The 24,227-nt window shown below is 43.6% G+C and overlaps 1 protein-coding gene across 1 annotated transcript in view; it reads left to right on the top strand.

The window, feature by feature from the left end:
• The window catches only part of LOC132830481 (carbohydrate-responsive element-binding protein-like), a 34,512-nt gene extending 14,437 nt beyond the window's left edge, over positions 1-20,075 (top strand). Inside the window, exons 5-8 of the mRNA XM_060848236.1 lie at positions 4,692-4,819; positions 6,449-6,572; positions 14,478-14,607; positions 19,929-20,075. Coding sequence (XP_060704219.1) covers positions 4,692-4,819; positions 6,449-6,572; positions 14,478-14,607; positions 19,929-20,038 — 492 coding nt within the window. The 3' untranslated portion in view covers positions 20,039-20,075. The remainder of the gene's footprint in view (positions 1-4,691; positions 4,820-6,448; positions 6,573-14,477; positions 14,608-19,928) is intronic.
• Positions 20,076-24,227: the final 4,152 nt, after the last annotated feature.

Raw genomic sequence — 24,227 nt, 5'->3', positions numbered from 1 at the left:
ATGTGACAGATTTCAAATAGAGTTAGCAACTCAAGACTGGGCATCCATGAGCATTAGGAGCCACCAACAGCTGCAGTATGGTACTCCAGCACAATCTGTAACCTAATGGCTCAGTATATACCCCACTCAGCCAGTTACCAAAAAGCCAGGAAATCAATCTTGGTTCAATAGAGAGTGCAGAGGGTGATGCCAGGACCAGCACTGGGCAGACCTAAAAATTAGGTGTCACCTTGGTAAAGTAACAAACTGGTATGCCAAACAACAAAACATCAAGTGATGGACAGAACTGTGAAACAATTGTGAAACAATTTCACAAACAATGGATCAGATGTAACCTCTGTAGCCCTGCTAGACAGGACATGAATGATGTTGGGCAATTAAACAACTCAGTGGAGGACGAGGCTCCATAAATATCCAAATTCTCAAAGATGGAAGAGCCCAACATTTCAGTACAAAAGATAAAGCTGAGGCTTTTGCAAATATTTCAGCCAGAAGTGCAGAGTAAATGATCCATCTTGGCCTTTCATTATCGTCCCATCAGTCTACTCTTGATCATCAGTAAAGTTACGGAGGTGTCATCAACATTGCTATAAAGCAGCACCTGCTCTGTGATGCCCAGTTTAGATTTTGCCAAGGCCATTCAGCTCCTAACTTCATTCCAGTCTTGGTTCAAACATGGACAAAAGGGCTGAATTCCAGAAATGAGGTCAGAGTGACAGCCTCTGATATCAAGACCACATTTGAACAAGTATGGTATCAAGGGGCCTTAGTAAACTGGAATCAATGGGTATAAGGGGGCAAATTCACCACTGGTTAGAGTCACAGCTGACACAAAGGAAGATGGTTGTGGGACGTCTGTCATCTCAGCACCAGATCTCTGCATAAGATCTTCAGGATAGTGTCCTATGTCCATCCTTATCTGTTTCATCAAAGACCATTCCTCTATTACAAGGTCAAAATGGGGACGTTCACTGATGATTGTACAATGTTCAACACCATTCGGGACTCCTCAAATACTGAAGCAGTCCATGCTCACATGCAACAAGACTTGAACAATATGCAGATTTGGGTTGACAAGTGGCAAGTAACATGTACACAACCCAAGAACCAAGTAATGGTAATCTCCAATGAGAATCTAGCCATTGCCTCTTGACATTAAATGGCATTTCCATTGCTGAAACCCACACTGGGGATTAACACCCTGGCGATTACAATTAACAGAAACTGAACTGAACTATTGATGTTAATATTGTGACTATTGTGACTGGGCGGCATGGTGGCACAGTGGTTAGCACTGTTGCCTCACAGCGCCAGAGACCCGGGTTCAATTCCTGCCTCAGGCAACTGTCTGTGTGGACTTTGCACATTGTCCCCGTGTCTGCGTGGGTTTCCTCCGGGTGCTCAGGTTTCCTCCCACAGTCCAAAAATGTTCAGGTTAGGTGAATTGGCCATGCTAAATTGCCCATAGTGTTAGGTGAAGGGGTAAATGTAGGGGAATGGGTCTGGGTGGGTTGCTCTTCGGAGGGTCGGGGTGGACTTGTTGGGCCAAAAGGCCTGTTTCCACACTATAAGTAATCTAATCTAAATTAAAAAAAACAAGTCAAAGGCTAGGAATCCTGCAGCAAGCAACTCACCTCCTGACTCCCTAAAATGTGTCCTCCATCTGCAAGGCACAGGTCAGGAGTGTGATGGAATACTCTGCATTTGCCTGGATGGGTGCAGCTCTAACAACATTCAAGAAGTTTGACACCATCCAGAACAAAGCACTTGATTGGCGCATCCACAATTATCCACTCCCTCCCTGACTGAAGCTCAGTAAAAGATGTGTGTACCATCTACAGGATGCACTGCAGAAATTCACCATTTCCTTAACACCTTCCAAATCCTTGACTAATTCATCTAGAAACACGAGCACAGCAGTCACACAAAAGCAACAGTTGCAGTTCATGTGAGATTTCAGAGAATAAGGGGCTCGGATAACAGTACGATTCTACTGGCCAGGCTATCCAGGGATTGGGTAACTTCTCAAGAAATGCCACAAATATCAAAGACATGACCCCATGTTACAGTAAAAAGTGAAATCTTGTACAACACCTTTCTTACTGTTGGGATCAGATAAAACTTGCTCTTTTAAATATTTATTTTCTTCCTTTTAAAAGTGACTGGCCTTTACAGGGCCATCATAACCTTCTCACAACTTGTTTTCCTGGCTATTTCTATTTAGTCAGCAAGTTTGGTTGCAGTATATTTGGTCCCTTCTTCCAAGTCATTAATATAGATTGTTGAGGACATTTGAGATCCCAGCACTAATCCCTGTTACCTCACTTTTTAAATTGAAAATGATAGTTATTTATCCCAATTCTTTGTTTCAAGTTAGCTAAATATCTACACTAACATATTACTCCTGCACCATAACTCTTAGCTTGTGCGGTAACATTTTATGTGTCATCTAAGTATGCAGCATTGTAGTATAAATACATAACTTTGGACCCCTTTGTCAATTCAGCTAAACATTCAACATTTTACAGGTGTACTTAATATGCTTCTTCTTTCTTTCTAAAGCTGCTCTGAAAACATCTTACTGAGAGGAAACCATTTGTAAATCATGTCACCTTACAGCACAGAAGCCTTCTTTTCTTTTTTTTCTTCTTTTCTGTCCATTATTTCTGAGGCACTGACTCTTAGTTGTACCATTAGTCCCACTTACCTGTTATTTCTGCATAGCTCTGCAATTTTTATCCATTTTATAACTTAGCCAGTTCCCCTTTTTAAAGTTGCTATTGAATCTGTTTTCAGCACCTTTTCAGGTAGTGCATTCCAAACCACAATTATTATGTAAAAACTCTGCAAGTAAAAAAGTTTCACCTTGTTTATTCTATAAAAACTTCATGATTTTAAATACCTCTACAAATACTTTGAAAGGCCTTTGATAAGGTTCCACATTGTAGGCTGCTCTGGAAGGTTAGATCGCATGGAATCCAGAGGGAGCTGGGAAATTGGATACACAATTGGTTTGATGGTAGGAAGCAAAGAGTAATAGTGGAAGGATGCTTGTTGGACCGGAGGCCTGTGGCTAGTGGTGTACCTCAGGGGTTGGTGCTGGGTTCATTCCTGTTTGTTATCTATATCAATGATTTGAATGAGACTGCAGAAGGCATGGTTAATAAGTGTGCAGATAACACTAAAATAGGTGGTATCATGGACAGTGAAGAAGGTTATCAGAAATTGCAGCAGGACCTTGATTAGCTGGGGAAGTGGGCCGAGAAATGGCAAATGGAGTTTACTACAGATAAAGATCTTCCGTTTTGGAAAGTCAAATTAAGGCAAGAGTGTCATGTTGAATGGTCAGACCTTAGGGCTTGTAGTGGAACAGAGGGACCTTGGAGTTCAGGTGCATGGTTCTCTGAAAGTGGAGTCCCAGGTAGACAGGGCAGTGAAGAAGTCTTTTGGCACACTGGCCTTCATCAGTCAGGGCATTGAGTATAGAAGTTGGGGAGTTATGTTGTAGTTGTACAAGATGTTGGTGAGGCTGTACTTGGAGTAATGTATTCAGTTTTGGTCACCTTGCTGTAGGAAGGATGTTATTAAACTGCAAAGAATGCAGAACAAATTTACAAGGATGTTGCCAGGACTCAAGGGTTTGAGTTCTCGGGAGAGGTTGGACAAGCTAGGACCTTTTTCTTTAGAGCATAAGAGACATCGGAGGGTCGGTGTGGACTTGTTGGGCCAAAAGGCCTGTTTCCACGCTATAAGTAATCTAATCTAAATTAAAAAAAACAAGTCAAAGGCTAGGAATCCTGCAGCAAGCAACTCACCTCCTGACTCCCTAAAATGTGTCCTCCATCTTATAGAGGTGTATAAGATCATGAAAGGCATGAATAGGGTGAATGCACTATCCATTCCCAGGGTTGGGGAATCAAGGACTATAGGATATCAGTAAGTTAGAGGGGAATGAATAGAAAGGAACCTGAGGGGCAATGTTTATACACAGAGGGTGGAATGAGCTGCCAGCAGAAGTGATTGAGGTGGGTACATTAACAACATTTAAAAGGCCTTTGGACAAACACATGGATAGGAAAGGTTTACAAGGATATGGACCAAATGCAGGGAAATGGGGTTAACATGGATGGAAATTCTCGTTGGCACAAACCAGTTTGGGCCAAAGGGCCTGTCTCCATGCTGGGGAGGACTCTATGACTCTACTAAATCTCCACTTAAACTCCTCTGCTTTCAGGGAAACACCTGAAACCTATTCAGTCTTTATGTAACTGGAATTTCTGATCCTAGATATCATTCCAGCAAATCTCATATCCACCATCTCCAAGCTCATGCCATCCTTCTGAAAGAGTCATGTCCAAAACTGGATGCAATGCTCTCTTTGGGGCCTAAACAAGTTTAACATAACTTTCTTGCTCTTGTACACTATGCCCTGCTCATGTAGTACAAGATACTCTATGCTTTTTAAACAGCCTTCTCAATGTTAGCTTGCTTCTGAAACTCAGACCTGCCTTTCTGTTAACATCCGAATGACACTAAAGGGTTGTTTTAAATAGAGAGTGAGATCAGGGCACTGTTAAATCTGCTGGTAACCTTTCTGCTTCAATGGGGATAGTCTTCTTTCTTCAGTACCATTACCGTCACCCCACAACTGCTTTTGAAATCCATGTTCTTGCTCTGTATGATTCCTATAGGTCAGCAAAGCCACAACGTTGCAGAAAACAGCTGCATACATCACCAAGCTCCAGCAAGAACAGGCACAGACACAGAAGGAGGCACAACGAATTAGAGAAGATATTGAAAAGATCAATGCTGCAATCAAGTAAGATTTTCTTGCAAAATCTTTAGCAACTGCAGTGTTGAAAGAGCTTTACTCTATACCTAACCCATTTTGTACTTGTCTGGGATTTTCTGATTTTCGAGGATTGCAGAACTTCACTCAATATGAATCCATGTCGAGGGGGCTTTACCACTTCATTGAAACGGTGGTTGGGATGTTGGGGAAATCAACACGCAAAGACGGGATTGGAGTGATGAGATTGCACTTATGTACCACCGTTAACATAGTAAAATATTTCAAGGGGCTTCATAGGTGAAGTATTGAACAACATTTGACAAGAGCCACATAAAAACTTGGCCTAAGGATCATACTTTAAATAGCTTTTCCAACAAGAAAAAAGGGTGATGACTTTGTGGGGCTTATCGTATTCACAACTACCGGTTTTCTCAAAGTGCTTGACAGCTGATGAAATACGTCTTGAAGTGTGGTCATTGTTGTACTGCAGAAAATGTGGCAGTTGATTAGCAAGCAGCATGTTCCCACAAACAGCACTGTGATCAGGACCACAAGATCAGTGAGTTGAGGAATGAATATTGGTCAGTGTATAGGGAACCTTTCCTACTCTTCAGAATGGGGTTTATAATGTCCAATGCAGAGGAAATCAGTGTCTGGTTTTACTATCTAATTTAAAAGCCATTAACTCTGTTCAACGTTCAGTCAGTACTGATCCTACAGCGATGCAGCATTCCATTGGTACAGGCTGGAGTGTCTAACGTGAGTTTTTAGCTAAAATCCCAGAGTGGAATTTAACCCATAAATCTCTGAAATTTCTTCCCTAACTTCACTCTCAACTCTGAGTCAGATTCAGGGACAAGGGTAGCTAATTTAACAACTGCTAATGGTGAAGCAGTTAAAATCAGGGATACTCAAGAGGCCAGAATTGGAGGAGCAGAGAAATTTGACAAATTGTGAGGCCGGAATAAAGTAGAGATTTGCCTTTTGCTCTGGAGAGCCGTGCCACCTGGCTGGTGACAGCATGGTGCCCTTCTCGTAGCTGCTGGCATACTGGGAAGGATGAGGAGGGACAGTTTCCCCTTTGTCACAGAATATCATTTGTGATCTTGATAAGTATATCCCAGGTCGGTGAAAAGGACAGACACCTGACTTTTGAGGGATTGAAGCACGGTGTTCCAGGAAAGATGGGCACAAACTTGACAACAGATTTAAAGGATGAAGGATTTTGGAGAAGATGGGAAGGTTATAGATTGGCCAACAGTTTGCAACATCAGAAGAATCATGGTTTGATTTTGAGGAGTCAGCTGATGAAAACAAATGTGAAGAGGATTGAGTAGTACCTGAGGAGAGACGAATGTGAAGTGGGGGTATTGGGTGGTATTGGGTGATGTGTCTCGTGGATTGCCGAGAGCAGGAAGTCCTTTTGGGTATTGGAGAGGAATTTCCCAAAGTCTATTACCAGGAGATTGGTGATTACGATACACCCCACTTTTCCATGTACATTGTTTCCGAGAAAGCGAGCGAGGTGGGTGGATTTTGAGTACAGGGTAAAGTGGATTTTGTTGTAGATGGCTGAATCAGCAGCTCTTGTCTGGTGACACATGATTCTATTCTATCAACTGAATATTGAGTGAGTTTTTACCTTCTGGTTTCCAGCATTTATCAGCAGCAGCTGCCTGCTACCGGAGTCCCCGTCACTCAGCAACGATTCAGACAGATGAGGGAGATGTTCAATGAATATGTGCGTGTGCGGACATTATGCAACTGGAAGTTCTGGATTGTATCCTTTACTCAGCTGTTGCCACTCATGTGAGCAAAATGCTGGCACCTGACAGCTTGGGCTTTGCAGTGTGGGGGTGCTATTCCTCACTGTGATGACTCAGACCCAGCTCAGCCCAACTGTTAACTTCTGAGCTAAAAGCAGATTTTTGTGGTGGGTAGCATATAATAGTTGGTTATCTGCCATGGAGGACAAGAAAAACTACCAGTTGGAAGCACCAGCTAAGCATGGATTAATTAAGGTATGGATTAGTTTTCTGTTTAAGTAACTATCTATTAATATCAGTGAAGTGTACAGAAGACATGGAGCTGATAACTATTTGTGTCAAAAAGTGTGGTGCTGGAAAAGCACAGCAAGTCAGGCAGCAGCATCCAAGGATCATGAGAGTTGATGTTTCAGGTATAAGCCCTTCATTAGGAATGTGGGAGAAGGCAGTAGGTAGATGAAGGTAAGGGGGTTGATGGTGATAGGTCAGAGTGGAGGATGGAGCAGATAGGTGGGAAGGAAGATGGATGGGTAGGACAGTTCAAGAGGGCAGTACCACATTGGAAGGTTACATCTGGGATGAGGTGGGCAAAGGGGAGATGAAGAAACTGGTGAAATTGACATTGATCCCATATGGATGGAGGGTACCAAAGCAGAAGATAAGGCGTTCATCCTCCAGGCTCCGGGTGGCTAGGATTTGGTGGTGGAGGAGGCCCAGGACTTGCATGTCCTTGGCAGAGTGGGAGGGGGAGTTAAAGTGGTTGGCCATAGGGCGGTGGGGTTGTTGAGTGTGTGTGTCCCAGAGATGTTCCCTGAAACATTCCGCGAGTTGGTATCCTGTCTCCCCAAGGTACAGGAGACCACATTGAGAGCAATAGACGCAGTAGATTAGGTGTTTGGATGTGCAGGAAAATCTCTGCCGGATGTGGAAGGATCTTTTGGGGCCTTGGACGGAGATGAGGGGAAGGTGTGGGTGCAGGTTTTGCAATTCCTGCGGTGGCAGAGGAAGGTACTGGGAGGGAAGGGTGTTTTGGTGGGGGCCATGGACCTAATAAGGAAGTCACGGAGGGAATGGTCTCTGCAGAACACAGATAGTGGGGGGAGGGAAATATATCACTGGTGGTAGGGTCCGTTTGGAGGTGGTGAAAATGGCGGAGGATTCTATCCTTATTGCGGTTGGAGGGGTGGGGTTCAAGGGCGGACGGGTGGGAAGTGGAGGAGATGGGCTGGAGGGCATTGTTGACGACATGAGAGGGGAAATTGCAGTCCTTGACTACAGGTGACCATCTGGGATGTTCTGGAGTGGAATTGGTCTTCATCGGAGCAGATGCAGTGGAGGCAGAGGAGTTCGGAATAAGGGATAGCATTTTTAGAGGAGGCAGTTCAGAGGAGGTGTAGTCCAGATAGCTGTGGGAGTCAGTGGGTTTGAAGTAGATGTCTGTGTTGAGCTGGTTGCTGGAGATGGAGATGAAGAAGTCCAGGAAGGAAAAGGAGGTGTCCGAGATGGGCCAAATGAAGTTGAAGTCAGGGTGAAAGGTGTTTGTGAAGTTGATGAACTGTTCACCTTCTCATGGGAGCACTTTTTGTGTTAAACTTCCAGACTTCCAGGACGCTGTGCTTTCCTTATGTTACTGGACTAATGATCTAAAGAGTCGAGAGTGTGGTGCTGAAAACGGACAGCAGGTCAGGCAGCATCTGAGGAGCAGGAGAGTTGACATTTTGGGCAAAAGCCTTTCATTAAAAGACATTCCTGATGAAGGGCTTTTGCACGAAATGTCAACTTTCCTGCTCCTCGGATGCTACCTGTCTTGCTATGCTTTTCCAGCACCACACTCTCAATTCTAATCTCCAGCATCTGCCGTCCTCACTTTTGCCTAATGGTCCAAAAAACATAGTGGTAAAATTCAGCCTGTTTTGATTTCAAGATGTCATCTGTACCATGTGCCTCCAGTGTGATCCTTACTAATGAGAGATAACTGGGTCTTTTCCAGATTGGCAGGATGTGACGAATGGGATCCCACTGCAGTCTGTGCAGAGCCTTTAACCTTTTACCATTTCTAGCAGTGACTTAGATGATGAGAACAAAGGCAGTATAGCTAGATTTAGTAAATGACACAAAGAAAGGTCGGGAAATATGTTGTGAAGAAGATATACGGAGTTTGCAGATTTGTTTCAGTAGCAGCAGTGCATTATAGAAATTCGCCAAATATCCTGAGATAGTATCTTCTAAACCTATGACCACTTTAATCTAGAAAGATAAGGACAGCCAATACATGGGAATGTCACCCCTGCAAGTTTTCCTCCAAGTCCCTCACCATCTTGAATTGGAAAAGTATTGCTGTTTCTTCACCGTTGCTATGTCAAAATCCCTTGAAATTCCTTCCCTAAAGGCATTGTGGGTCAACCAACAGCAGGTAGACTGCAGCTACTGAAAACTGTAGCTCATTATCACCTTTTTAACGGTAACTAAGACAGGCAATAAATTTTGCCATCCAGTGATGCCCACGTACCCTGAACAATTTCTTTAAAAACTATATGTAGATTGAGAGAGTGAGAAACTGGCATATGGAGTATAATGTGGAAAAATGTGAAGTTGCTCAGTTTGCCAGGATAGATGAAAAAGCAGCATATTACTTAAATATTGTAGAATTCCAAGTTGCAGCATGACCTTGGCTTTCTAGTGCAGGAACCGCAGCAAGTTATGAAGAGGTACAGTGCATATTCAAAAAGGCTACTGGATGCGATCTATTATTATAAACAGAATTTGTATGGACCAGACGAAACGTCCTCAAAACGTTTTATGGGTATAGCGTAGACCCTAATTTTTGTCTTTTTTAAAGGTAAGTGTGTTCCAGATATGATTCAATTGGTCCACACCCATGCTTTAAACAAAACACACTTTATTCTTACACAACAGTCAAAATACAAACAAAGACAAGGTGGCATAACTGTAACTCCATTAAAACATGTAATAAAATAATATTTTATTTCACTACTAATCATCAACTCTTCCAATATAGCAGAATCCCATAAACACATCCTTGGCAATGGCAAATTCAGCAAAACAGATTTTGCTCAAGTACTATCTTCCTTCCAGTACAGGAGAAAGGTGCACTAAAATATGCAATCTCACAGCAGAGAGAGAACGCAAGCTATTTTTGCTGCAGTAGTGGTAGCGATCATTTTCAACAACTAACTCCAAAAATCCCAATTGAAAACAAAACTAAAACTCTCGTCTGTGTGAGTCTAACTCCACCACTCTTGCTTCTTTTAGCTAATTTTAAAAAAACATTCAGGGAGCTCACAGTTGTTTACCCACTGTTTCTGAGACAGACATTCGAACACCACTCTGCAAGAGAAACAGCATGGAGCAAATCTCTATCAGTTCACAGTCTCGTCACACAAAAGGAATGCTATACTTCAGTTATCGGGATGTTGGTGAGACCACATCTGGATTACGATGTGCCGTGTTGGTCTGCATATATAGGGAAGGGTAAAGATGTGTTGGAGATGGTTCAAAGGTATTTTGCTAGATTGATACTTGGAATTGATAGTTGACAGGTTATCTTATGAGGAGAGTTTGGACAGTCTGGGCTTGTTTTCTCTGGAGTTCAGAAGATTGAGAAGTGGTTTGACTGAAGTTGATATGATCAAAATGTCTTGACAAGTTGGTTATGGAAAGGATGTTTCCTCTTAGGGGGTTGAGTCCCAAAATGAGGACACCCTGTTTAAAACTCGGGGTTTCCTATTTCAGACAAAGATGAAATGAATATTAGAGTTCTACGATTTTCTAACTTGGAAAGTTTAGGGTCATGGAGTATTGTCGAAAGTGGATTATTGTTAGGCAGGGACATCATGTGTTATTAGTGTGGATAGGAATGTGGAATTCAGAACATAAACAGAGTTGTGATCTTATTGAGTGGATCAGCAGACTTGAAGGGCTGAATGACCTACCTCTGCTCCTAAGGCCTAACTCAATGTGTTAGTAAATATAATATATGTATTGTATATACTATAATACAAGCTTTTTGTTTTTCTTTGAACACTGCAATGAAGATGGCGGCAGTCTAGAAGCATGGAACATTTAAGCATGGAACAAGATTTTGGTGCAGCCCTCAGCCATTGCTGGTTTCTGCTTGTGCTGTAGTTAAAGATAAGACATCAGCTATCAGATACTGCAACATGGTCAGCTCTGTAAGTGGTGCTGTGGACTTTCCAAGCTTCCATCATTGCAACAAACAGATGTGGATGAATTGTTCACTTCAATCCCTGTATCTGCTCTTTGACTTTATTCACTGTTACCCTCTGTGTGAACAGGTTCAAGGCCTACAAGATTATGTTAAGATTTGGGAATGTAGACAGTGGAAAACTGATTGCATGTGCTGATATTGTAAGGATTTGAAGTCACAGATATAGATTTTGAGCAAACGACATGGGGCTGTGTGAGGAAGAATGTTATTACACAGCGAGTGGCAATGACCTGAAACCAGTTCCAAATGGAAGTGGAGATGACCAATGATCTCAAAAGACAACTGTATGAACACTTGAAGAAAATAAGGTTCCAGGGCCATGGGGTGGGAGGGGGGGGTGGTGGTGAGGAAAGGAGAATGGCAGTTTAGGGGACGGCTCCATTTAGAATTGAATTGAATTGAATTAAATTCATTGTCACACGTACCGAGGCACAGTGAAAAGCTTTATCTTGTGAGCAATATAGGCAAATGACGTAGTTAAATAGTATAGATAAGTAAATAATAGGTATACAGCAGCAAAAACAAAACACAGGTAAAGGCGAATGTTAAGTGTTTGTGAGTCCATTCAGTATTCTAACAACAGTGTGGTAGAAATCGTTGCGAAACGGGCTGTGCGTGTGTACAGGCTTCTGTACCTTCTCCCCGATGGTAGAGGTTGTGGAAAAACATTGCCAGGGTGGGATTGATCTTTGAGAATGCTGGCGGCCTTTCCTTGACAGCGGGCCTGGTAGATGGATTCCATCGATGGGAGATTGGTCTTTGTGATTGGCCGGGCCGAGTTCACCACTCTCTGTAACCGTCTCTGATCTTGAATGGTAGTTACCATACCAGGGAGTGATACATCCAGACAGAATGCTCTCAATGGCGCACCTATAAAAGTTGGCAAAGGTATTCGACGGCATGCCAGATTTCCTCAGCTGCCTGAGGAAGAAGAGACGTTGTTGGGGCTTTATAACCAGTGCGTTCACATGAAGAGTCCAAGAAGGTTTGTTGTGGACGACCACTCCCAGGAACTTGACACTCTCCACTCGTTTCACTTCTGTGCTGTTAATGTGTAAGGGGCATGAGTAACATCCTGCTGAAAATAAATAATGAGATCCTTGGTTTTGCCGGCATTAAGAGCTCGGTTGTTCTCAGTGCACCATATTTCCAGGTCTTCCACCTCCCACCTGTAGTCTGCTTCATCACCATCTGAGATTTGACTAACTATGGTGATGTCATCAGTGAACTTGTAAATGGCATTAATCTGGTATTTGGTGGCGCAGTCATGGGTATACAGTGAGTACAGTAGAGGGCTGAGTATGTCCCTGGGGGGCTCGGATGGTGAGTGTTATTGAGGATGAAATATTGTCCCCAATCTTCACTGATTGTGGCCTGTGGGTCAGGAAACTGAGGATCCAGTTGCAGAAAGTGGGGCTTAGTCCGAGATCACGAAGTTTAGTAATCAGTCTTGAGGGGATAATAGTGTTGAAGGCTGGACTGTAGTCAATGTGTAGGATTCTTATGTAGCTGTTCTTGGTGTCAAGATGTTCTAGAGAGGAGTGAAGGGCGAGTGATATGGCATCTGACGTGGATCTGTTGGTTCGATAGGAAAATTGGAGTGGGTAGTGGGAAGGCTGGCGTTGATTAATACCATGACCAGTCTTTCAAAGAACTTCACGAGCACCGAAGTTAGGGCATTTAGAATTGGCATTGACTCACAGGCTCAAATAATCTTCTTCAGAGATGACGGCACATTGGTATGTAATCAGGAGGGAGTTATCTTGGCAGCTGTCCACATTGACTCCAGGCTCCACCTCACGGCATCATCTCCAATATGGGCAAGGAAACCTGAGTACCACATGTCCCCTGCTCCCTACAGCCACCCACACCCCCTCCCTCACTGATGAATTAGTACTCTGCTGTTTTGAACAGCACTTAGAGGAAGCACTGCATTTGGCTGGGTGCAAAATATACTCTAGGTGGGGGATTCCGGTGTCCACCACCAAGACTGACTCAGCAGTGGAATTACTGATCGAATTGGTTGGTTCCTCAAGGACATGGCTACTAGACTGGGTCTGCGGCAGGTGGTGAGGGAGCCAACAAGAGGGAAAAACATACATCGCATCATCCTTACCGATCTGCCAGCTGCAGATCCATCTGCCACGACAGTGTTGGTAAAAATGACCTCTGTCCACTCCTTGTCGAGTCAAAGACCCGCCTTCACATTGAGAATGCCCTCCATGCGTACTATCACTGTACTAAATGGGACAGAGTTTGTACAGATATAGCAAATCAAGTCTGGCCATGGATGAAGCTCTGTGGGCTGTCAGTAGCAGCAGGATTATACCCAGCGAAGTCTGTAACCTCATTACCCGGCATATCCCCCACTCAACCATTACCATCAAGCCAGAGGATCAACCCTGGTTCAGTGTAGATTGCAGTAACAATTTTGACTCAGAAATAGAAGGCTGCTCCTTTCTTGTAACTGGGTAAAATCCTGCAATTCTATTCCTCACAGCACTGAGGCCTTGCCTGTCCCCTGAAAACTGGCATCAGGAAGATGACACAACTTTGAGAATGACAATTTACAGAACCCAAGGGGGCGAGGTCACAAACCTAGTCCATTCAGAACCTCTTGATTAGCTTCCTATTTTTAACTTGTTCCTGAATGTCTGTTACTTTTTTTCCAGAAATATACTTCATCAGTAAAATATTTTGAACTGCATTACCTGACTATTCAATGTTGACATTTATTGAAGCACAAACATACAGGGGTTTTCTCAGGGTTATACAGCTCCTTTATGCACTATGGCTGACTGAACTTTGTGAAATGTTCCCCTTGCATCTGTACAGTAGCTGAGCCAAGTGTTTGGCTCAATATCCCTCAGCACATAGTCCTGGACCTTGGAGTGTGCCAGTCTGCAACACTCAGTCAAGGTCAACTTGCACTGGAAGACCAACAGGTTTTGGGCCTTTCATGGATGCCTGATACTCCTTTGATCCAAGGTTTTATCATCTTTATGATGCCTCAGAAGGTAAACTGCACCTTTTAATGGAAAATTGCAAAATGCGCAAGGGAGAATGCTGTCAATGTGATGAAGAGGAGAACGATTTAAAAAGAACATTCCTGATGAAGGGCTTTTGCCCGAAACGTCGATTATCCTGTTCCTCGGATGCTGCCTTAACTGCTGTGCTTTTCCAGCACCTCTATTCCAGAATCTGGTTTCCAGCATCTGCAGTCATTGTTTTGACCTCGAACATGAGCGGTAACTTGTTTACACAGAGAGTAGTGCCTGTGTGGGATGAACTGCTAGAGAAGGAGATGGCTGCAGGCATAGTTACAATGTTTAAAAGACATTTGGATAAATTCATGAATAGGAAACATTTGGAGGGATATTGGCCAATGGCAGGCAGGTGGGACTAGTATAGTTTGGGAACATGGTCCACTGGACTGGTTAGACCGATAGGTCTATATGTCTCTGTATGACTCTGTGCCATTTACCAGAATTCTGAAGAAGGGTCATTGGACTGAAATGTTAACTCTGTTTTCTCTCCACAGAGGCTTTTGGACTTTGCTGAGTTTCTCCAGCAATTTCTGTTTTGTTTCAGATCTTCAGTATCTTTTGTTTGTATTTGATGTTTTGGTACTGCTTGTTGATCTGTTTAATCCTTAACAGATATTGTATAGTTTAGCTTCATTATTCGTCCTCTTTTCGAATCCTTTAATGGGATGGTTTCCACAAGTAGTTTGGATGATCTTTATCAGTCAGCCCTGGCTTGGTTGGAGCAGCACTGCTCCCTCCCTACACTGAGACTCTGTAAGTATGTCATACTCACAGTGCAGCTGACTATAACTCACTCTGGGAGAATGACCTGATTATTCTATCCTTGAATAGCTGAAAGGAGGGCGGTCAAGGTGATATTGATCAATGAGAACCTTATGGTGCTGGAGGGACAGGGTGTCGCAGAGAGTTCAAGAACACAGTTTATTTGGTTACTGCAATTAGAGTGACTGATACATTACTGGGTATATTCTAAAGACAGCAGTTCCCTGCTGGGAAGGATGCAGAGACACAGATTTGCAAGGACATTACAATTATGATGAGTTCTTGAATAATTAAAGAATTATCACATCTTATTCAAGAAACAAGTCATCAGCTCAAAGGCTGAATTGCAATGTGACCAACCAAAGAATGGGTTTAAAAATGGGGGTAACAAAAATAAATGCATGTCTATTCAGCAGGTACATTTAAGGGACAGTGACAGTATCACGGGACTTAATTTGGCTACTGGAATCAAAGTGCAGCAGCCAAAACTGTGATAGTTTGGTTACATTCACGGTGAAAGGTTAGGCAAATAAATCCAGAGCCTGCTGGATGACAAAAGTGAAGAGTCTAAGGTGAAGGAGGATATACAATAATGTTAAGCGGATAATACAACTCAGAACCAAGCTTAATACAGAAGTTTCAGGTAGGGAACTGAATAAACAATGAAGGGGAGAGAAAAGAGAGTTTGAGAAGAGGTTGGCAGTTAACATAAAAAGGAATCCAGCTCACCTATCGGCTCATAAATAGTAAGAGAGTGGTAAAAGGAGGAGTAGGGTTGTGAGAGACCGAAATGGGGAGTTCTGTAAAGGAGCAGGGCATGGCGGAAATACTAAAGGAGCAATTTGCATCTGTTTGTACCAAAGAAGATGATGCAGCACACATCACAGTGAAAGAGAAGAATGTCAAAATGCTGGATGAGCTAAACATTGGTAAAGAGGAGGTATTCGACAGGGTGCTTGTATCTAAAGTTGATGAGTCATCAAGACTGGATGTGAAGCACCCATTGATTCTGAGTTGAAGGTAGCAGAGGCGCTGAGCATAAATAATTCTTCAATTCTGTTTAGCTGCAGGTTGGGACCACACCCTTCTTCAAAAATGGTGGAACCATAAATCTGACAGCTACAGACCAGTCAGTTCCACTTTTATGGTGGGAAAACTTTTTAAAATGATAATTTAGGACAAAATGATCAATGACTTAAGCAAATACAGGTTACTTACAAGAAATTAATAAGGCTTTGTTAAGAGCAAATTGCTTTTTAATGAAGTTGTTGGTGTTTTTTGAAGAGGTAGCAGAGAGAGATGTTGATGTGGCTGATGAATTTCCGAAAGGCTTTTGACAAAGTGCCATATGATTGGCTTGTGAGCAAAGTTAAAGCTCATGAAAGGGACAACAGAAAAGTGGGTAAGAAACAGTCTGATTGACAGGAAATAGACAGTGCTGACAAACAGATGGTTTTTTTTCAGGCTGAATGCGGGTACCTATGTAATGGAGTTCTCGCAGGTCAGGGTTCTGAGACTCTTGCTACACCCGATACATACTAATGTCTTTGACCTTGGTGGAAAGAGAACAGTTTGTGGATGACACAAAACTTAGAAGCATTGTGAACTGTGGCCTGTATTGTGTAGAATTAAAAATGGCATCGACAGCTTTGTGGACTGGGCAGTCAAGTAGCAGGTAAAATTCAGTGTAGAGAAATGTGAAGTTATTCATTTTGGCAGGAAGAATAAGGAATTACAATATAAAATAAAGGGTACAATGTTAACAGCTGTGCGGGAGCAGAGACCCCTGGGAATGCACCTCCATAAATCACTGAAGATAGTACTTTTAATACCCATTTCTTTTATCCAGCTTTCTATTATCACCACATTTCCTGTGGGATCCTGAACCTGCAACTGCTCACCACATCCCTAATTAGACTTTATTACTTTCCCTTTTACTCAAACAGTACCTAATATATAACTCTACTTGCTCTAGTGTAGTCTGCCTCTTCCTCCAATTCTCTGTTCACTTTGCTATTCTACTTTGATGTTACTACCTGGTCCCCACATGCCTGCCAAATTAATATAAATCCTCTTGATAGCACTGGTAGATCACTCCAAGGATATGTGCCCTGGCTTTGTTTAATGTAATGGCTCCAGTCCATATCAGTCCCATCTTTGCTAGTAAAAGTCCCAATCTTCAGCCCTCCCTTTTTCCAGCCATACATTCATCCTCACCATCCTGCTGCAAACTTTCTATACTCACTGAACTTGGACAATTCCTAGATTAATGCCTTTTGATGTCATACTTCGTTGTATCTTTCCTCACTCACCCAAAGTCTATCTGCAGGATCTCATCACCCTTTCAATCTGTCATTGGTACCACCAGCATGGACCATTACTGATGCTGTCCAGTGGCTACTCAGCGATGTATCAGTTTCTGGTAGCATGGTGGGAGCACACTATCCTGAGTTCACATCTGCAGCTGCATAATGCCTGTGGCTGCACTATCTACAGAGCCTGCTTTCACTATTGCTTTCCCAATCAACTTCCTCCCAGGGCAACATGAACCTCCCTGTACTGCTCCAGGCTGCACTCCCAAGAGAAATGATCTCACTCTTCAGCATTCAGAATGGGACACTACTTGGAGACTATCCCAAGGTACTCCAGCACACCATGCCTGGTCCACCTTGCCTGTGGTCTCTGTGGTGATTAGAACAAGGTCAGCCAGGTGGACATCATGGAATAAAAGTTCCCTGTCTGGGACAGTTAATCTGGTCTGCTCAGGGAGCCCTGGCTAACAGATATGAACAGGAATGTCAGGCATTCTGTTGATGTTTCAAGGAAGCTGGATCAGTGTCACTGAGTTATCATGTGTAAATACTGGGTGATTTGGTGATGGGATGTGGGGTGGTGGAAATGTGTGGAGTTATTTCATTTTCCACCTTCATACAGAGTGAACACTCAGTCCAGATGACTCTCAGCCTCACAGATGCTCCACAATGACATCAGCATTGCGAATTTCTGAAACTCTGCAGTAAATGCCTTCCTGACACCACCTGTACAAGATTGTCCAAAACATGAGAAACTTGTTATGTAAAAACAAACATTCTCTAAATCTCTTTTCTGAATATTTTGCTCATTATGCAATTGTCAATAATAATCAATTCAAGATCTGAAATTATTTTATTTTCTGTGCTTTTCATATACTTTCTATAACCTCTTCTGTGAGATATCCTGAACATCAATAGCAGACAATCATAGTGGGATAGCCCTTCAAAGGAGGATCCACGGGTGTATCACACAGGGGTATCCATGGGTGTATCACACGGGGATATCCACAGGTGTATCACACAGGGATATCCACGGGTGTATCACACAGGGGTATCCACCGGTGTATCAAACAGGGGTATCCATGGGTGTATCACACAGGGGTATCCACGGGTGTATCATTCAGGGATATCAATGAATGTATCACACAGGGATGTCCACAGGGTATCATACGGGGGATCCACAGGTGTATCACACAGCGGTATCCATGGGTGTATCATACTGGGATCGACAGGAGTATCACACAGGGGTATCCACAGGTGTATCACAAAGAAATAGCCACAAGGCATCATACTGGGGATCCTCATGGACAGCCTGAGGGATATCACACAGGTGGATCCCCTAAGTGTATCACACAGGGGTATCATGTCTGGATATCCTGAGAGGTATATGCAGAGGGAGTTTTCTATCCATATGGTTTCAGTTTTCCTTTGTGGCTTGTGATCCCAGTGTCAGGATGAATTTTGGATTGGGAACTGAGAAGTGACCTCGGCTGGATAATGAACATGATTTTCTGAGAGGTAGCGAATTAAGGTGCCTGTCTGGTTCCTCATCTGGTGTTGCAGAAGAGCCCAAGTTCTGGAATCAGAAAGTCCAGTCAGTACAGCCATTCACATAGTGCCACTACTGGGTCTCCTGCCTATAACCCAGCCTATTCTCCCTTCACAGGGAACAATCCAATTCCCTCTTAACCTATTTGCCAGGCACTGTATTCCAGATCCCAACTACTTGCTGCATGGGAATCTTGTTCCTCATCTTGCAATTGCCTCTTTTACAAATCACCTTAAGTCTATAAATCCCTGGACCGAACCTTTCCAGCCTCGAAAAGATCATTTACTGCTACATTTGACATGTAGCAAATTACAGCTACATTTCCCACATAAAACACAAGCCATGATTTTCAAGCAAGGCTTTGAGATTGGGGATCACATGTTGGAGAGTGACTGCGTATTCACAGAAACTACTTGATTGGTCAGGGTTGGAGGGTTTGAGCTGAGGGAGAGGCTGAACAGGCTGGTGCTGTTCTCCCTGGAGCATTGGAGGCTGAGGGGTGACCTTATAGAGGTTTATAAAATAATGAGGGGCATGGATAGGATAAATAGACAAAGTCTCTTGCCTGGGGTGGTGGAGTCCAGAACTGGAGAGCATAGGTTTAGGGTGAGAGGGGAAAGATATAAAAGAGACCTAAGGGACAACTTCTTCACGCGATGGTGGTGGGTGTGTGGAATGAGGTGCCAGAGGAAGTGGTGGAGATTGGTACAATTACAGCATTTAAAAGGCATCTAGATGGCTATATGTTGAGGACGAAATGTAAAATGCAGTGGGTGACTCGCTCATAGTGGTCCGATTTAGATAAGGAATTGCACCACACAAACCTTGAGTTATTGACTGTTCGTGAGCTCACTGGGGGGAAGACAAGTCGACCGAGTGGTCACAAGTCACTCCGATGAGATACAGAGAGTTGCATGGTTATATAGGTTACAAACATTTAACAATTAGCAAAATGTTAATTGCAGGATAATGAGCAGGTTAGGCACTTTGCCCAGTCACTAGCTTTAGTCATGTAGTGTCTGGACAGTGTTGGTTAGTAGCTGATAAGCATGTGTTAGTATACAATAGGTTCTTGCAAAAGAGAACAACATTCCCATGCTGGGAAAGGATTCATTTATCAGGGAACCGGACAGCCGCAAGGCCAACCAGCTCACTGAGCTGGGAAAGTACGAGCTTAGCAAGCAGACAGTAAGATGAGATTCAAAATGGCATCCAGGCTAATATGTGATAAAATAGCTGCTTCAAATCTAACAAATCTCCTACAAATATTTGAACAGGAAGAATTTAGAGTGATATAGGCCAAGTGCTGGCAAATGAGATTAATTTAAGTTATCTGGTCGGCATGGATAAGTTGGACTGAGGAGTCTGTTTCCATGCTGTATGTTTCTATGACTCTATCTATTGCTGTCCTTACTTTGATTCAGTATTGATCAGTTTTAATTTCTCAACAGCTGTGTTGAACTCCCTTCGACAACTGAGCACCTCCACGTCAATCCTAACGGATCCATCCCTAGTCCCTGAACAAGCAATTGTGGCCATGAGGAATCCCAGTCGTTCTTAATGTGTGACCCAGGCTCCATCAACTTGATCATTTCTAAAATGTCCTTGTATTGTCTTTATAACATTCAGGGTTAAAGGACACTATGTTCAACTAATCTCAGTCTTTTGCTTAGTTGCTGAATGTTTTGATGAAATTGCTTTTGTAACACATGACTGTCATAAACCAGTTTGATGCTTCAACCTAAAATAAAATCCTGTGGTCAGTTTTTATTTTGGGGAAGAAGCTACTTGGACACGGTGACAGGAAATGGGGAACAATATCCCACAGGTGATGCCTCCTGCAGTTGGGAGCTGACACATTCACATTTGAAAGGGTTATTTCTCAGTATTTCTCAGCTGTTACTCCTCAGAGTTGCTACTGTTTGAGACCAGTACAGTGCCTTTGGGGATATAAGGGATTCCTGGCCTGTTTTTCTGAATGTTTTTCTCATGTCTAGAGAGTGAGAGTTTACTAGAGAGTTCATTGCATTTACTTACAGCACCATGACATGTCACTAGAGTATCTAAATTACAGGAGAAGAAGAGCTCGGTTCCTACTTATCCGTAAACAGAAATGGCCAGAGAGATACATCCTCTGTCCTTCCATGGTGACCACAGTACACCACAGGCTATTACTGTGAGTACAGGCTGTCACTGTGAGTACAGGCTGCTACTGTGAGCACAGGCTATTACTGTGAGCACAGGCTATCACTGTGAGTACAGGCTGCTACTGTGAGCACAGGCTGTTACTGTGAGTACAGGCTGTTACTGTGAGTACAGGCTATTACTGTGAGTACAGTCTATTACTGTGAGTACAGGCTGTCGTTGTGAGTACAGGCTGTTACTGTGAGCACAGGCTGTTACTGTGAACACAGACCGTCGCTGTGAGAATAGGCTGTCACTGTGAGCACAGACCGTCACTGTGAGTACAGGCCGCCACTGTGAGTAGAGGCTGTCACTATGAATACAGACCATCACTGTGAGTACAGGCTGTCACTGTGAGTACAGGCCATCACTGTGAATACAGGCCATCACTGTGAGTACAGGCCATCACTGTGAGTACAGGCCGCCACTGTGAGTACAGGCTGTCACTATGAATACAGGCCATCACTGTGAGTACAGGCTGTCACTGTGAGCACAAGCTGTTACTGTGAACACAGGCCGTCGCTGTGAGTACAGGCTGTCACTGTGAGTACAGGCCATCACTGTGAATACAGGCCGTCACTGTGAATACAGGCCGTCACTGTGAATACAGGCCGTCACTGTGAGTACAGTCTATCGCTGTGAATATGTTATTGGACAGGAGGATTTTAAAAAAACAGAAATACATAAAATGGTAGGGGAATTTGATAAAGAGTGTGAGGAAATTGGGGGATGTTCTTCTGATTTAATGTCCGTAAAACAGCAGTGGGGGAAAGTTAGAAGTCAGTTAATTAGCAGGCTTGCAAAGGACAAACAAAAAACAATGATGAAGAAATATGATAAGATTTGGGAAGATTTACAAAAACAGGGCAAAGTCCCTAAAGATGAGGAGAGGAAGAAATTGTCACCGTTTTTGGGAAAAGCAGAAGAGCAGGTTAGATTAGAAGTAGAGGAGCATATGAAGGGAAAGAAAGGGTCTTTCTTTGGTTAGGAGAAAGCGCATCAAAGAAGGTGAGGAGAAAGAAGAGAGGAGGATTAATCTACATAATATTACGTTAGCCTGTGTAGCAGTAGAAACATTACAAAGGGAAAGAGGTGCTACTTCTAAAACAGAAAAGCCAGGACCTTCTGCGCCTGTGTATCCTAAATTGACTGAGGCACAATCACCGCCCCCATATCCTGTAACACAAATGCCACTTATGCATGTTCAAGAGGGGGTGTTAGATGTGCGAGAAGTAGGAACAAGGGAGTACAATGTAGTAAAAGAGAGACTGGTGGAAGCATTAGAAGAAAGCATCAGAAAAGTAGAAAAACTAACATTAGAAGCTGAACAGAGGATTAAGGAGGCAGAGGAAGCAAGCAGGATGACGATTACGTACAGTAAAAACAAAGAACAGGCAGGACAGGGGAGATATTCAGTAGGGCAAGAACCAGATGCTCATTCAACACCACATAGTGCTGAGAAGGACAGAAGGAGAGGATTACACAGTTCAGGCCGGTTACCAGATGATGGATTCTCAGACAGGAGAAAGCGAGATTTAAGGGAAGAAAGAAATAGGGAAAACTGGGAGGAGGAGGAGTCCAAGAGTAGTACAGATAGTGAAGACAATGAGTCCCGCCCAGGGGGCGGTTCGAACACGTACCCTGTCACTTTAAAAGGATCACTTACCATGCATACTGAACAGGGCTCCTCAGAGGGACAGCCTCCGTTTGAACACAGATATGATTTGCGACAGAGGGAGACATTGCGGCAGCCCATATATTATCAGCACCAACTGCCTCTACTTTATAAAGGCTCTTTTATGGGGGATGTGTATCAGCCCTTTACCTATACGGATATGAATTGCATTTTGGAAAAAATGCCCCTTGGATGACTAAATTTTGTCAATACACACTAGGCTTTAAGTTAGCTATGGGCGATTGGAGAGCATTGTTGGGCGGACAATTGAGTATGTGGGAGGTACAGCAGATTGAAGCGTCTGCGGAGACCACCTTAGTACCTGACTCGGACCCGTTTGTGCAGCATACCACCTGTGTGGGAAGGACAATGAGGGATAGATTCCCGATTCCACCGGGAGCGATACACTCGCTCACCTTCACAATGAAGGAAGGTGAGGAGATGCCTGCCTTTTTGACTAGATGTAAAAGCACATGGACAGATACTGCGGGGAGCCAGCCAGGGTCGGGTCAGCTACAGACCACGTTATTTAGGAATGCCGTTATGGCAGGCATGCCTAAGGAAGTAAAAGAGGTAATGGAGAGTAATCCTGATATCCCAGGGTGTTCTACAGAACAGTGGGAAAAACATTTGATGCATCATATGAAGTGATATAGGACAAAATAGAATGAAGATTAACAGAGCAATGAGTCAGCACAAGTGCAGTTGCTGAAGTTACAGCTTGATGAGGCTAGACGGAAGGTTAATGAGACAAAGAAGACCTCCCAAAAGATGACTAATCAGATGGTGCAGCAGCCGTTGCCACAAAATAACCGGCAGAGTCTAGACCCGGCACCTGATTCGATGCCATACTACCCCCTTTTAGGAGGGCAGGCCAAGAGGTGTTCCAGGAGGAATGCCTGGTAGAGGAAGGGGCCGTGGAGGAGTCAGAGGTTAGCCACCGGACACTTGTTTTGAATGAGGCCAACCTGGGCATTGGAGAAGAAAATTGTCCCCTGCTATGGGGCCCCCAGGGACGCCAGGGATTGATCTGAGGACAGTATGTCCCCTTAAATCAGCCTCCTAATCTGCCTTTGACATCGCCACTGATCACATCAGTGGCCGGGCAGACTTTTTATCACCAACATATTTCATCACCTGCATGCCCTGTGAATTTGATGGGACGTGACTTGCTGGAGAGATGCGGGGTCCCGGTTCTGTGCAGACCAGACGGACTGGCTATTCTGTTAATTGTTCTATGTCAATGATTCACTCTGGACCCCAAGTGATATTATCACCAGACGCATCACCAATGGCAGAAGGGCAGTGGGCAGATATATACTAGGGACTCCTTGAACCTGAGAAAAGGCAGAATAACGGCATACAGTCTTTATATAACCAAGGGCGACCCTGGGTTCAGATGCTGCATCCCTATGCTCCTCCTGCAGATCCCCTTCATGTGACTCTATATTACAACAGATGACAATAAAATCTATCCGCATGCATTCTATCAACACCTGGAAGGTGTGGTGGGTGTTGTGGAACTAAATCTGGAACAGTTGGAATGGTATGAGATATCTGAAGAAGCTATAACGCATTTCACATTGGCAGTGCATGCTGAATATCAGGCCAAAGATCTGGGACTCATGTCCAAACGCTTGATAGAGCTAACTGATTGGGTTTGGACTCAGTTACCCGGTTTGCAATATTCACCCTCAGTTGAAGCTTATTGTCATGTGCACAGAACAACTGACAAGGTGTTGCTGGAACATAGGCAGAATGAAAGGTGTCATGGCAGGGAAAAGACGGACCATCCACAGGCTGTAGCGATGCTTGATACACTACCGGATGCCTTGTGGTCAGCAGGTTCGACGGACGTTGGTTACTGCCATCACATCGCACCAATCACATT

The sequence above is a fragment of the Hemiscyllium ocellatum genome, chromosome 31 (assembly GCF_020745735.1).
Source record: "Hemiscyllium ocellatum isolate sHemOce1 chromosome 31, sHemOce1.pat.X.cur, whole genome shotgun sequence".
NCBI classification, from domain to species: domain Eukaryota; kingdom Metazoa; phylum Chordata; class Chondrichthyes; order Orectolobiformes; family Hemiscylliidae; genus Hemiscyllium; species Hemiscyllium ocellatum.
Note: the sequence above shows the minus strand (reverse complement) of the source record. Positions and strands in the feature narration are given on the sequence as shown.